The following is a 13,669-nucleotide window of genomic DNA, read 5'->3' on the forward strand; positions in this document are numbered from 1 at the left end:
AAATAAATGAAAAAAAAAAAAGAGTATTCATTCAATCTATGAATTGCATGAATTAAAATTGTATAGTACTACTCCTAAGACGTATATGTTGACTTTCAAAATACACACCGTCCACACGTAGGAATAAAATCGTATAATCAATAATCGCTCACTAACACTAATATTAGGAGTACTAATTACTCTAATTTATTTCTATCTTGAATTTTCATTATTTAGTCTTAGATAGAGCTGTTAATGTAGGTTAGTCCATTCTATTCGGGTTATTTTATACAAATTTTTATATTTTATGGGTCAGGTTGGACTAGCTCATTTTTGGCGTGGGCCAGGAAATGGTTGGTCCAATCCATAAGCACTTTGACTACAGACTTGTCGAGTCAGTCCACTTTTTAAAAAAATTATAGTTCTTTTATAATTATCAAATTCAACTATAAATTATAATTAATTAAAAATATTATCATAAATATCGATAAAATAATATTACATGATGTTAACTACTTGTTTATCAAATCTACAAAATAAAATTATCTTTATAATATTTACTAAGTTTTTTTTCAAGTAAAAATATAAATATCTAAATAGGTTATTAACATAATTATTTTGAATTTAGACTCTCTTTAATTTTAAATTTTAATAATATATTATATTTTTTATTTTTATTGACCCACGGTCGGACATATCTATATTTTTCAAGTCTCACAAATCAATATGCTTATTCAGATCTGACTTATAAAACCTTTTCGTAAATGGACTCCAAAATCTTAACCTAATCCTATTATATTCCAAATTAAGTCAAGTCCGCTAGTAGATATGTCCAACGGACCTATCCTATATTGACAGTTCTTAATCTCATATAAATGTATGTTCTAAGCATAATCTAAATCGTGATATTGTAGTTAACAAGACCGTCAAAGAAGTTGAAATATTTTTTTTCTAAAGTTTGAATAACTTGATTTTGTTTTTCCCCAAAAAACAACGGAAAGAAACTTTGAACAACCATTGGGGAAAAAATTGTTTTTGATCTATTTTCGTAATTGGGGATAAAACAATTAGCCTGAGATAAAATTAACCCATTTTAAACCGTTCATAAGGTATATATATATTTCATCATTTTCTCTTAATTTTATGCTCAGACAACTGAGAGATTGAATTTGATTTTTGATTAACATGACATTGATTTTTAAGGTATGCAATAATATTTTTTAAAAATTTAAATTGTTAAAAATAATATTTATTATTTACTTAAATATATTTTCAACAGTATATCATATGAATCCTTGAAATCTTACGCAACTAAATAACTTGTTGTGAATTATCATTTATAATCTAATAATTTGAAATTTGGAAAAAAGAATTAATGTTTTGAATTAAAAGATAAAAAACTTGTGACCCAAATATGTGAGAAAAACGTACAATAATCCATCACCATACCATAATTAATGATTAATATATAAATATATTGGACCTGATGAACAAACATTAATGCTTTACGTATTAATTTCTTGGAAGTCCTTGTTAAATAACCTATGATAGTGAGATTACATATGAACCACGCGCAATTCAAATAGTGTTGAAGTAAAATAAAGATTATAGTTAATTAAATTGTTGAATTGACTTAGTCATGTATAAAGGACTCACCATTTAAAATATCTACTCTGATGTTTTAGACTTATAGTATTTGTAAAGTTTCTTTTTTATATATTTAAATTTTTAGTTCCACTCTATTAATTTAAACTATTATCTTTTGTTTCTTCATCTAGTTATAGGAAAAACATTATTTTTTTCATTGAAACTTGAAAATAATCGATGTCTATTTTCTTATATATTTTTATTTAATCAGTGAAAAAAGAAAATAAAAAGACAGAATGAAGGAAGTTTCCTGCTGTTTCGATTAGAATCTATTTCCAATCATACATTCTGTTAGTGCTTTGGTTCGATCAATGGGTGAGAAAAACACTATTTTATAACACAATTTTTTTATTAAACGATGAGTTGAAGTTTAAATATTTGTTTTGAAAGAGATATTAAAAGACCACACATACTACTTTTGACCGTTACAGTGATTTTTTATTTTTTAATTCAAAAAAAATTAAAGTTAAAAGGGATAAAAATGTTACGAAGGTAAAATACAACTTAAATTCTTTTCTTTTTTTATCATAATTGAAGGTTGAAGGAAATATTTTGGAGTGGACTTGGATGCTTATTTTTTGTTCAGTATGTTTATTTTTCAAACAAAAATACGTAGTATGGAAGAAAATTTAGTGGTGATTAGATTTGACAGTAAAAAAGGAAATTGTGGAGAGTTCAATAGTTAGGAGTTGGGACTTATAGACTACATGTATAGTAAGAAGAAAATAGGGGGGAAAAAATTCCCATAAGAAATGCAATAATTGGGGTTTTTTGGAGAAAAATAAAGTTTTTTTATTAAAAATAAATAAATAACTTTACATCTCAAAAATTATGTAATAAAAATATTAAAAGTAAATTAAATACTTTTACGTAAATTTAAAAATATAGCATGATATACTCGAAAGATATACGAAGTTTTTTTGAATCTTATTATCTTAAACTAAATTTTAGTTTAGGTGAACAATGTGCTATTGGATTCCATCTGCTAAAGTAATTTCAAGACTCTCCTTATTTATAAAAAGAAGAGTAGTTAATATTTCTGTGGGTGCTCAAGAATACAATCCATAGTATTCTTGTAACATTTTTAATAGTTATAAGTTCAAAATAATTACATTTTATGTGATTATTTAATAATTTCATACCATAGTTTAATAAAATATAGGTTTGTCACATTAGTTACACATTGTATAAATCTATATGGTGATTTACATGCATCTGAGATATCGTATACGTGAACGAGATATGATATTCGTGAGTGAGATGGAAGGGAGGCGAGGAAGGCAAGCAAGATTTTTAAATATAAATATTATAGATGGGAATCACACTAGATATACACTATATACATGTATATAGTGTGATTTGGATACATATACATGAGAGAGATATGAGAATGGCGAGCGATATGAAAAGGAGTTTTTTCTATATACCACAAATACATGTAAATTCATTTGGATACAGTGTGTTTAGAATAAATTACATCTAATTTTGGCCCTTGAATTACAAGATAAATGTACCAAAATTTGGTATTATTGCGAACTAATATCTTAGTAATTAGCTCATAAACTAGTGAAATTTCTGTTAATTACCGTAAAAAAGTGGGCAAATTACGTACAATGACATCCTATATAGTTTAATTCCACCTTTTAAGAATTTGGATCAAAGCTTTCTCTTGCGCATTCGTAGTGAGTGCTACATCTTGCGCTATATTTTTAGCAATTGACTTTTCTGGTAGACAAGTTTATTGCATTAATCCATCTAATAAAAAGATTTAATCCTCTTAGTGAATTTCCTTGAACGTTAGATGATTGAATTTTACTGGTGATCTAATCAGCATTATTGATTTGACGTCGTGAGCTTTTGCACCCTTAACAACGTAACTCTTCAATAGAATTTTGCATCGGCAAATGTGTGTCTAAACTTCAGAGAGAGAATTATTATCCATAACTATCTTCCTTTCGATTCCGCCTTCAAGATACTTTAAACATTAATAGTAAGAAGAGGAGACAATTTTACTATCATGTACTCAAGACCTACCAAGCAATATGTTATATGAAGTCTTTGCATCGATCACATGCATCCATGCGCTTGATAGCTAATCTTCACTACTTCCTTCTTCTCAAGTATTTGTAGAGGATCTTGATCCATTTGGAGTCGAAAACTTAAAGTGGAGGACACTTAAAGTTTTTGTTGTCCCAACATAGTGGTCTAGCTCCTCGTAATATCTCTGAAATATTTGGAGGTAATGCCAAGGATTCCTTCAATTTCTATAGAAATTTTGGAGTTAGTGGCCTTATAGTTGGTCAATTAAGAGTGGATGAATATTACTGTTATAAACTCTATTATTCCTTCGATTCATCTTTTCCAATATATATTTAAGGGCTTTTGAGCTTGAATTTCAATTTTTTCTTGAGTTTGATCTTGGATTAAAGGATTTTGGAGCTTGATCTTAATTTATGAATTTGATGAACTTAATATGGACTTGATTTTGATAATCTTGATCATGAACTTGATCTTGGATTCCAGGGTTTTGGATATTGTTCTTGAATCTTTGATGAACTTGAACTTTATCTTAATCTTGACTTATTTGAATTCAAGGACTTCTCAAACTTGTTTTTGAATACGGTTATCTCGATCTTGATTGGTTTTTAACTTAAATGTTTGAATTCTTGAACTTGTAGCTTGTAGAGAAATCTAATCTCTTATCGGAGTATGTTTTCCTTCGACCAATAAAAATTAAGCGACATGGTATATGGGTTATTCATTTTAACACATGACATGTTCTTATTGACTTATTTGTTTGACTTGACATAACATATTATTTATCACATGGTACTAAAAATGAGTTTTCTAGGATGAGATGACATTGAACTTAGCAAACTGAGCACCTCTATCATACCCCAAATTAATTTTATTTGAACTTTTATTCAATCTATATTTATTAGACTTAAATACTTTACATATTAATATCAATCATAATATTCATTTGAACAAATACATAATCCAAATTATTTTATAAATTTATACTTTTAATTAATTTTAAATGATAACAGCAGAACACATGCATATGTACTTCACTTTCACTTTCATTGAATGTATTTTATTATGTCACGATACATAATACATCACTCGTGACCAGATGCATATGTACTTGACTTTCAATAGTACAAGGGATGAAATGGAGACGGTCGATATAGACTATCGAGCAAATTAGTTACGACAATTTTGATTAAATTTAAATTATTTAACTCTCTAAAAATAAAATTAATCACATAAATTAAAATAAAAAAAAATTACATAGTGTATATATTTAGTGATACATACTAATCTACTATATGTCATCTATATGTCGTGTATATAATCAGCTATCCACAAAACTATAATATACCCTTAAAATAACAATTCACCTAATTAAAACATGAAAGTTCTAAGTAAATTCTCTATCTTTTTAACACCTTGTTTGGATGGTTGTTACCTCTTGAATTGTAGTGTTAGTTTAAACACAATAAATGTTTTGACTATTACTTAGTAAATTATACTGTATAGTATCGTTTAAAGTCAGTAACAATGAAAAGATTCATTTGATGTAATCACGTTGTTACCTTGATATTTTTTTCTCATTTTATCTTTATTTATTAATTAATAATTATATCTCATTTTTTATCCTATATTTTTATAATAGCTCTACTCATGTCCTACTTTTCTAATAGATTTGTTATTCAAATTATAAATTTGTGATATTATATAATGATACAATATATACATTGTACAACGCAATATGATACATTGTACAACTTTAACTTGCCGTCTTTTATAATAGCCTCAATTGTACATTGTACTACATGCTTCGAATACACACAATAATACACCCAATTTTCTCACTTTTTGTATGAAAATAAAAAACAAACAGAGAATTAAAGATATTGAATCATGTCGTGCAACGACCTACCACATGTCTATTAGTTCCTAGCCAGGAAACCATATGCTTGGTCGGAGGTAGAATTTTAACTATGTGTGCTTTTAATTGAATTTATTTGCTTAAAATGAAAATGTATTTGTATTAATTAAAAATTTATAAAATATAGCACTCAGACTTTAGTTATTAATATTTGAAGTCCTTCTTATTCTAAAATTTAGCACTCAGACTTTAGTTGTTAACATTTGAAGTCGTTCTTATTTTAAAATTTGAAATTCATTAAATTAAAATTTTAAACTTCATCTCTCCTCATATAGGTCATTTCATCATCCAATTTGACGGATCATAAAGTATTATCTAACAACTAAAATGTACAACACAAAAAATATAAGTTGCATTATTGACAACAGATACATGCATTGACTACCTATATAGATATTATAAGTAGATATTCTTGACAAGAAGATTGTTATATTTCATTCCAAATTTCGGCACCCATGCATTCTCACTGTCATTTTTACTTGTAATTAAGGGGTCTAGCTAGTCAGACAAAAAAGGATAAAGTTCTATTTTTATTTCAAAGATGTTTCTTCAACAAAAAATGATTGGGTTTAGAGCAACTATTGTTGACACCCAATTTTGACCCACATTGGTGTAAATTAATTATCGAGCTTCGAGAATTTTTAAAATTATTTAAGTTAATTAGTTTTATAAATCTTGCAAAAATTTAAAAAAAAAAAAAAAAAAAGAGAGAAGAAGATTTTAAAAATATATATACATGTATACATGTATATGTATATGTATGTATATATATGTATATAAATTAAAAAATATACATAATGTATGAATTTTATGTTACTTCGAATACGCTTTGACATAATTTTCGATAATATATATATATATATATATATATATATATATATTTTACATAATTATGTATATAAGTAGTATATCTTACGATTATTCCACAATCATCAAGGTATACATTTGAATGTTTTATTAAACTAGCCTTAGTTTAAATTATAATTATACGTTTGAATCACTTTTATGATTTTTATAATTATTATATATAAAGAAGCTCGTTAATTAATTGATACGAACTCATTTTTATTTTGGGGTTGGGCCAACTTGGATATTCATTAAACCAACCCATCCTTAACTTAATTTGTTTTAGTTTGGGCCATTCACACAATCCTCAGCAGCCCCAGGCCCACTCCCTTCTACTCTATTTTCATATTAAAGGCCCAATTCCTTTACAACCCACCCACAATTTACCCCAGGCCCAATTCTTAATCCCCCAGGCCCAATTCTTAATCCCTCAACCCAACCCAATTCCAGCCGACCTTGACCCGTCCGCTCCGACCCGACCCAGACCCTTTTCCCCTTTCTTCCTCTTCACCCAACACCCAGAACAATTCCCAGAAACAGACGCAAACCCAGAAAAAAAAAACAAACAAAGAAAACAGAAAATCTCCCCCAGACGCCCCACGCTCTCTCCCTCTTCCCTCGCGTCTCTATCCCTCTCTCCCTCACGCGTGTATCCCAACGGAAACCCACAAAATCCCCAGAACAAACGAAAGAACCAGACGCGACAACCCAGCAGCCGCGTCTCCTTCACGCATCTCTCTCCTCTCCTCTCTCCTCGCCAGTACGCCTCGCAGCAGACCTGCTTTCGGCGGTGGCAGACCTGTATTCGGCTATGGCAGACGCGCTAGCCATCCCTTCCCCTTTTTCCGTTTCCGCAAAGGACGAACTTTTTCAGAAGAGATGGTGCACCATTAATGAAGGAGATTTCAAATTTTGAAATCAAATGTCACGTTCCCGCCCTCCCTCTTCCGAAAACCCCTAATATCCCCCTGTATAAACCCTTTTCGTCCTCAAGAAAAGGGGTTAGGTTGTTGAGGGTTGGAATTTTCGGAGTTCAAAATTATTAGAAAACTTGGAGAGTTTATCACTAAGTACAAATTTGTTAGCGAAGTATTCTGGTCTTCTTCTGTTGGCTGCTGGAAAACAGTAGGATTAGATCTTGAGGTCGGGAGTTTTCTTTGGGAATTTTGTCGAAGATAAGGATATAGGTATCAGATATAGACGATTTTTATATTCAAGAACATCCGACTAGCAGTCCGGTTCTTTATCGCTGGTATTCATCGCGTCTTCGAGGGTGGATAGTCGGCGGCGCTTGTCTCGTCGTGGAAAGCCCCTGCTCTGCTTGTCACCAGTGCCGCTGCACTCCAAAAGGTAAATTCCTTTTCGAAATTTTCTTCTCTTTTGGTTTCAAATGTGACGATTTGAGGGTGAAAACTCTGTTATGTGTGGCCGGTGGGATTGACACCACTGAATCGACGTTACTTGTTGTGTTGTTGGAGATTTTGGTACTATCGAATCGATATTTGTGCATATGTTGGAGCTGTTTGTTCTTTTGCTTACATATAGAACTCCATTTTTTGTTTATCTAAGTTGATCGGATGTATTATTCTGTTTCTGTAACACATAAGAAGTCTTGTGTCGTATCCTCTCATTCTTCTTCTCGTGTGTTTCGACGCTGCTAAATTCTGTCTGGAGACCGATCATGTGCATTCATTTGCTTTGAGTGTCGTTGTGTTTAGTTGGAATATGCAAATCTGAATGGGATTCTCGCATCGTTGTTGGGTAGTCTTCATGTACTCGTCTTGAGTGTGTTGTGTTGGAGTTTAGCGTTGATTTATCCCACTCATATATAAGGGTTGTGGAATCGATTTTTGGTTTCGAAATTACTGTTTATTAATGCGAAGTCCGAGTATATGGCTGCCTTACTCCATGTTACTTTTCTCTTGGCTATACTTCTTCTCAAACAAAGTATAGCATATGTTTTGCCGTCTCCATTCTGGCTTCCCATGAATTGTTGGCTGTTATATAGGTATCTGTATGCCTCTATGTCAAAGTTTTTTTTTGTTTGTTTTTTTACGTCAGTTTGAAGGTTCGGTGTGGTTAGTAGCCTGGGGTGTTTGAAATGTTGAGGTCCATAACTTTAAGCATTCAAATTATTTTTGTGTTATTACTTGAATTGTTGAATAAACATATTTATCCAGCATGGCGAGTTGCAGCATTGTGGATACATGCACTATAGCATTTTGGATTCTTGTATGGTAGCTTTTGTTTGTTATCACCCATGTCACTAGTTGTTAATTCATTGATGGCTTTGGTATCTTTGAAATTAAACGAATCTATGTTTGCTCACCGCGGGCTTTGCCAAAAAAATCGCTTGTTGATAAAATTTGTTAAGTTGTTGTTGCTTAAGCTAGCTTGTTAAGTTTGGTTATCCTTAGTTGGGTCTCCGTTTGGCTTTCTTCGAAGTTGTATGTTTCTTCTGATTTATTATGTTTTCATTTGAAATGCACTTGATTTATTTTGCTGTTTGGTATGCTAATTCATTTCTACTTTGTTGCATGGAAAATTTCCTCTCGAGTCCATTTTGGGACTCCACTTCATCCTTGCATTTTGAAAAAGCCGTAAAGGCTCCCAAAACCCTTTCCATCGAGTCAATCTATCCAAACAGAAGTGCAGATTCGAAAATCCTTGAGGATTGAAGGAGTTTGAGGAAGGCGAAATTAGAAGACTTTTTCCTTTATGTTTATTTTCTTTATATTTTCATTTGTAATGGGCATAAGCCTTTGTCATTTTTACTTTCCTTGTATTTATTCTTGTATGTTTAGACTAGGACAGGTACGAAAGAAAGAAATGGGTAAAAGCCCAAAAAGCAGGTGGGTTCGAGTTTCGGCCAAGGCGAACAGCATCCGAAACTTGGACCCGAATCTCTCTCTCTCTCTCTCCCTCTTTATTATTTGTTTATGTTGTTTTTGTTTTGAATGTCGTATGGTCTAGGATTAGAAACTCCAAACCCCGCCGAACGCCTTTTATTTTATCAAGATTAAAACTAAAAACTGAAATATCAAAGATGGATGTTTAAGCTTGAAAATTGCTTAGAGTAAAAAGTTTAAAAGGTTTAACCTTAACGGAATTTTAAAATGATAAGTGTGGAAAAACTTGTAACTTGTTTGGATGAAATTCTAGAGAAATTTGACTTTGGAATAGATTCGTAAACATACAAGATAAACAATAAATATTTCAAAATTTGCTAAGTTTGGCTAAGTAAATTTTAATGAAGGTTCAACTGCAAAAGTTAATAAAATAGTCAAATAAGTTAATCACCGGAAAACCGTATTAAGCGGAGTGTCTTAGGTGCCTTACACCTTCCTAAGACACTAATATAAATCCCGAACCCGCTAAAATATTTTCAAAACGATTTTTCCTGTTTAAGTTGTTTTGAAAATGAGTTTTCTTGATTTTTCTTAAAAATTAAGTGGCGACTCCTAAAAGTCAAAAATACTTTTAAAATAAAACAAACTCTTTTTTCGAAAATCACTTTTTCGTTAAAACAGAAATGGCGACTCCGCTGGGGACTATTTGGAGGATTGTAACCTTAAGACTAACTTGTTTGACTAATTGTGATAATTGTTCACTTGCTTAAATACTTTAGTTTTCGAATAATTGCATTTCATGGCATAACTTCCGCCAAACGGCAAATAGACTGCATTAGGAAACGGAAGTTACGCGGCTTACTGCGACTTCTCTCAGAAATACCTCAAGAAATCATTTGGGAGTATCGAATAAATAGTTGGAATGCGGTCATCCGACGTTATTCGATAGCTCCACCCCGATGTTTGTCCGACTCGGGTAACCGTCTATTTGAAAACAATTCTAGAAAAGCCTAAGTTAGAGCGAAACTAAAACCAAAATTAGGCATTAGCCTAGGATGACTTAATACCCAAGGCGTATTAAGTCCATTTTAGTAGAAAACCACCAAAATCGCGTCTAAGGTCTTCGACCTCACGACGCATCATGTTATTTGACATTCGAAAATGTATGTGTGAAAACCAACTTGGGGGTAGGGGAAAGTTTAATGGGTTTCTGTTTTGCAGGTATGGACCGCTTCCCCAAATTCAACATGGTCATCTCAGCGCCACCCCAACTAACAATGTGGCACAACGACTTAGACGGAGATCATAGGCAGACTCTCAACAAGTATGTAGGGGCCTTGATCGAGCTAATCAACATGAATGGTTGGCCAGAGTTGATAGAGGTACTCACGGGGTATTGGGACAGCCAAAGAATGGTCTTCCGTTTTGGAACGGCCGAAATCACCCCTACATTAGAAGAGATAAGGGATTGCATAGACACCGTGGGAACGGGCCTAGAAAGAAGAGCCCGAAAACAAGAGGACGTGTTTATCCCCAACAAACCTTCCGTTGAGGACATCTCTGATTGGTTAGGACTAAGAAAAGATTTCACTTATTGGTGTCAAGATTCCCACATAATGTTCAGAGATCTGTACGTTAGATTTGGACACGCGAGTTTCTATGCCGCGTATAATCGAGAATTTAGAATTTCCTACAGGGAGTGGAACGAGCTCCGCCCATTGGCGTTTGCCATAGCCTTGTTGGGAACAATGGTCTTCCCGCACGGCCCGAGCCTGAGTATCAACACCAGAGTCATAACACTCGTCCAGACGCTATTCAAAGGGTACGAGAATCAAGGAACGATGAAGTACTACTCCGTAGCCCCGGTCATATTGTCAGACATATATCGCGCTTTGGGTAAGTGCAAAGAGGGACATCGGTACTTCGAGGCTGTAATCTGCTCCTCCAATGGTGGATTCTCAGCCACTTGGCGAAGCGTGCCGGAACTCGAGAACTGCACACTCTCGACAACAAGAACACCCTCAAGGACTTGAACGACTTGTTATTCTGGGCAAACATGAACAATCGGAAGACGAGAGGGAGATGGGCCCAAATTTTCTCCGAGTTGAGAGAAGAGGACCTCCAATGGATGCTCGACCGCTTCATATCCAAAGAAGTTGTCGTAGAAAGTCGAAGATGTGTCGTGCTTCCTTTACCCGGTATCCGAGGGATCCGCCCTTACGCGCCGTTTCGAGTCTTGCGACAGTTCGGAAGAAAGCAGACTGTGCCTAGAGAAGCGTATTATGGTGCTTATGTATATGACATCGGGGACGACAGGGTGGACGACGCTACAGAGATGCTCAGAGAATGGAAGAATGCCAAGCGCATGGGCAAAGACAGTATCGCCACTGACCGATTCAACGCTGGATGTGACGAAGGCTACAAAGCATGGTTGAAGAGGGATATACAAAACATCTCCTTTCAAATTCCGCGTAGCTTTCGTAGTGTGACAGACAAAGAGGCCAAAGCAGAGGCCGAATTACGAGAATTAAAAGAAGAAGCTAATGAGGTCTACGCCAAATTCGTAGAGAATCAAGACGCACTCGAGAGGGCAACTCGAGAGATCGAGAGACTGAAGCAAGGGTATGAAGAGTTCGACAATTGGATCCAGCAGAAAATTGAGAGGATGCGATACGAGAGCCTGGAAGACAAAGGGCGTCTGGGCGAAGGCTTTCTGTTGATGCTGAGGTACATGTTCCAACAGCACAAAAACCAGAAAAACGACGACGGAGCGGGATCGTCCGGAGCAGCATAGTGGATATCGCCCCTACGCGGGTTTTTCCTTGTTGTATTCGCATTGCTTTAGCCCCTGCGTGGGCCCAATGTTATCGCACTTTCTAAATAGCCCCTGCGTGGGTTTGTTTTTTCCTTTTAAAACGTTTCACTCATTGTTAAGTATTATTTTTGGGGGGAATCACTTGACTGGTTTAAATTCACACGTACATCATTCGAATGCGTTAGGCCTACCCTTGGCACAAAGGGTCCCCATGCATGATTAGGACGCGTTACCTATGTGCACTTAAATGCTTATGTGTTACGTTGCTTTGAATGAAGATATTGTAAACCCACTCCAAGCCCAAAACTCTAAAGAGTATACAGAAGCCACTATTAAAATGTCCGACCAAAATTCCCGAGTCTCTAGTTTCTCACGCAAAATCCATCTCCCACCACAAATCCTAAATACCGCTCTATCATCCCAGGGAAGTTGAATCACCGCTATGGACAAAGGCAAGAACGTCCAGACGGAGCTCACTGAGGAGGAACTACGAAGAAAGATCGAACGAATCACTCGAGAGATTCAGAGGGTTAAAGAAGAAGGACTCAAAGTAGACGTGACCACGGCGATCTACAAAGCTGCGGTCACAACCTTGGATAAATAATTGTTCTGATATTATTAATATTTTCTCTCTCATTATTTACACCTTTTTTTCTCTCTCATATATTACACATTTTCCTATATTTATGTAATTGGAAAAATATTAATGTCATTTTAATTTTTCTCTCTCTTTTCTTAAGCTTATTAATTTCTCTCTCTTATTTTCTTCCTAATCAAATCCCCAGATTTTTCTCTCTTTTCGTATTCTTCTTTTCAATTTCTCTATCTAACATTCTTCCAAATCAATTCCACTCTTTTCGTATTCTTCTTTTCAATTTCTCTATCTAACATTCTTCCAAATCAATTCCACAGATTTTCTATTCAATATATTAATATTTTCTATTATTCTCATTTAATTTCGTTGCAAAATTTGATATGAAGATTAACATTGATTTGGGTATTTTATTTTTTTTAGATTCCTTATTTATTTACTTACTGATTTTAGTATTTTTTAATTTTGTTGTTGTTCTTAAAACATTTTTTAGGATTTGAGACAACATAATTCTCTCTTCAATGGACGTTTTCAAGAGAGAAACTAGAGGTATTGGACAAAATAATCAAAGCTCTTCCGATTTTTTATTATTTAATTTTTTTTTTCACTCAAGAATTAAACAACAATATAGGTTTCGCTTCTAAGTCTAAGGAGGATATACGACGGGGAAAAATGCCTGAATATGTCGATGTGCAAAATCCCACACAAATTAATAACCATGAAGTTGAAGAAGACCAATTTGTTGGAGAAGAGTATTTTTGTATTTTATATACTTATTGTATTTTGTGTTCTATTTTTTTTTTTTTGTGTTAGTTATGTCAATGTAACACATTATATGAGTTTGATTGTGTATATTTCATAGTTTTGATGTTTTTTTGTATTCATAAATTTGGAAGTGTACATTGAATTTTGTTGTTGTTTTAGTCAGTATGTATTTTTGTATTTTATTGTTTTATTGTATTTTGTATCCATAGATTTGGAATCGT

At 33.4% G+C, this 13,669-nt stretch overlaps 1 protein-coding gene across 1 annotated transcript; it reads left to right on the forward strand.

Moving 5' to 3' along the window:
- Positions 1 to 7,644: 7,644 nt before the first annotated feature.
- On the forward strand, positions 7,645 to 11,309 carry LOC138337037 (uncharacterized). Its single transcript, XM_069295286.1, has 2 exons — positions 7,645 to 7,777; positions 10,498 to 11,309. Exon 2 carries the CDS (start codon positions 10,500 to 10,502, stop codon positions 11,307 to 11,309), a length of 810 nt encoding a protein of 269 aa, XP_069151387.1. The 5' UTR covers positions 7,645 to 7,777; positions 10,498 to 10,499.
- The last annotated feature ends 2,360 nt before the right edge of the window (positions 11,310 to 13,669 follow it).

This window comes from Solanum lycopersicum, chromosome 3, assembly GCF_036512215.1.
Source record: "Solanum lycopersicum chromosome 3, SLM_r2.1".
Classification (NCBI taxonomy): Eukaryota; Viridiplantae; Streptophyta; class Magnoliopsida; order Solanales; family Solanaceae; genus Solanum; species Solanum lycopersicum.

What these genes read in the sequence shown, in the direction of transcription:
- LOC138337037 (XM_069295286.1), top strand. Translation starts at nt 10,500, where the DNA reads ATGGACCGCTTCCCCAAATTCAACATGGTCATCTCAGCGCCACCCCAA.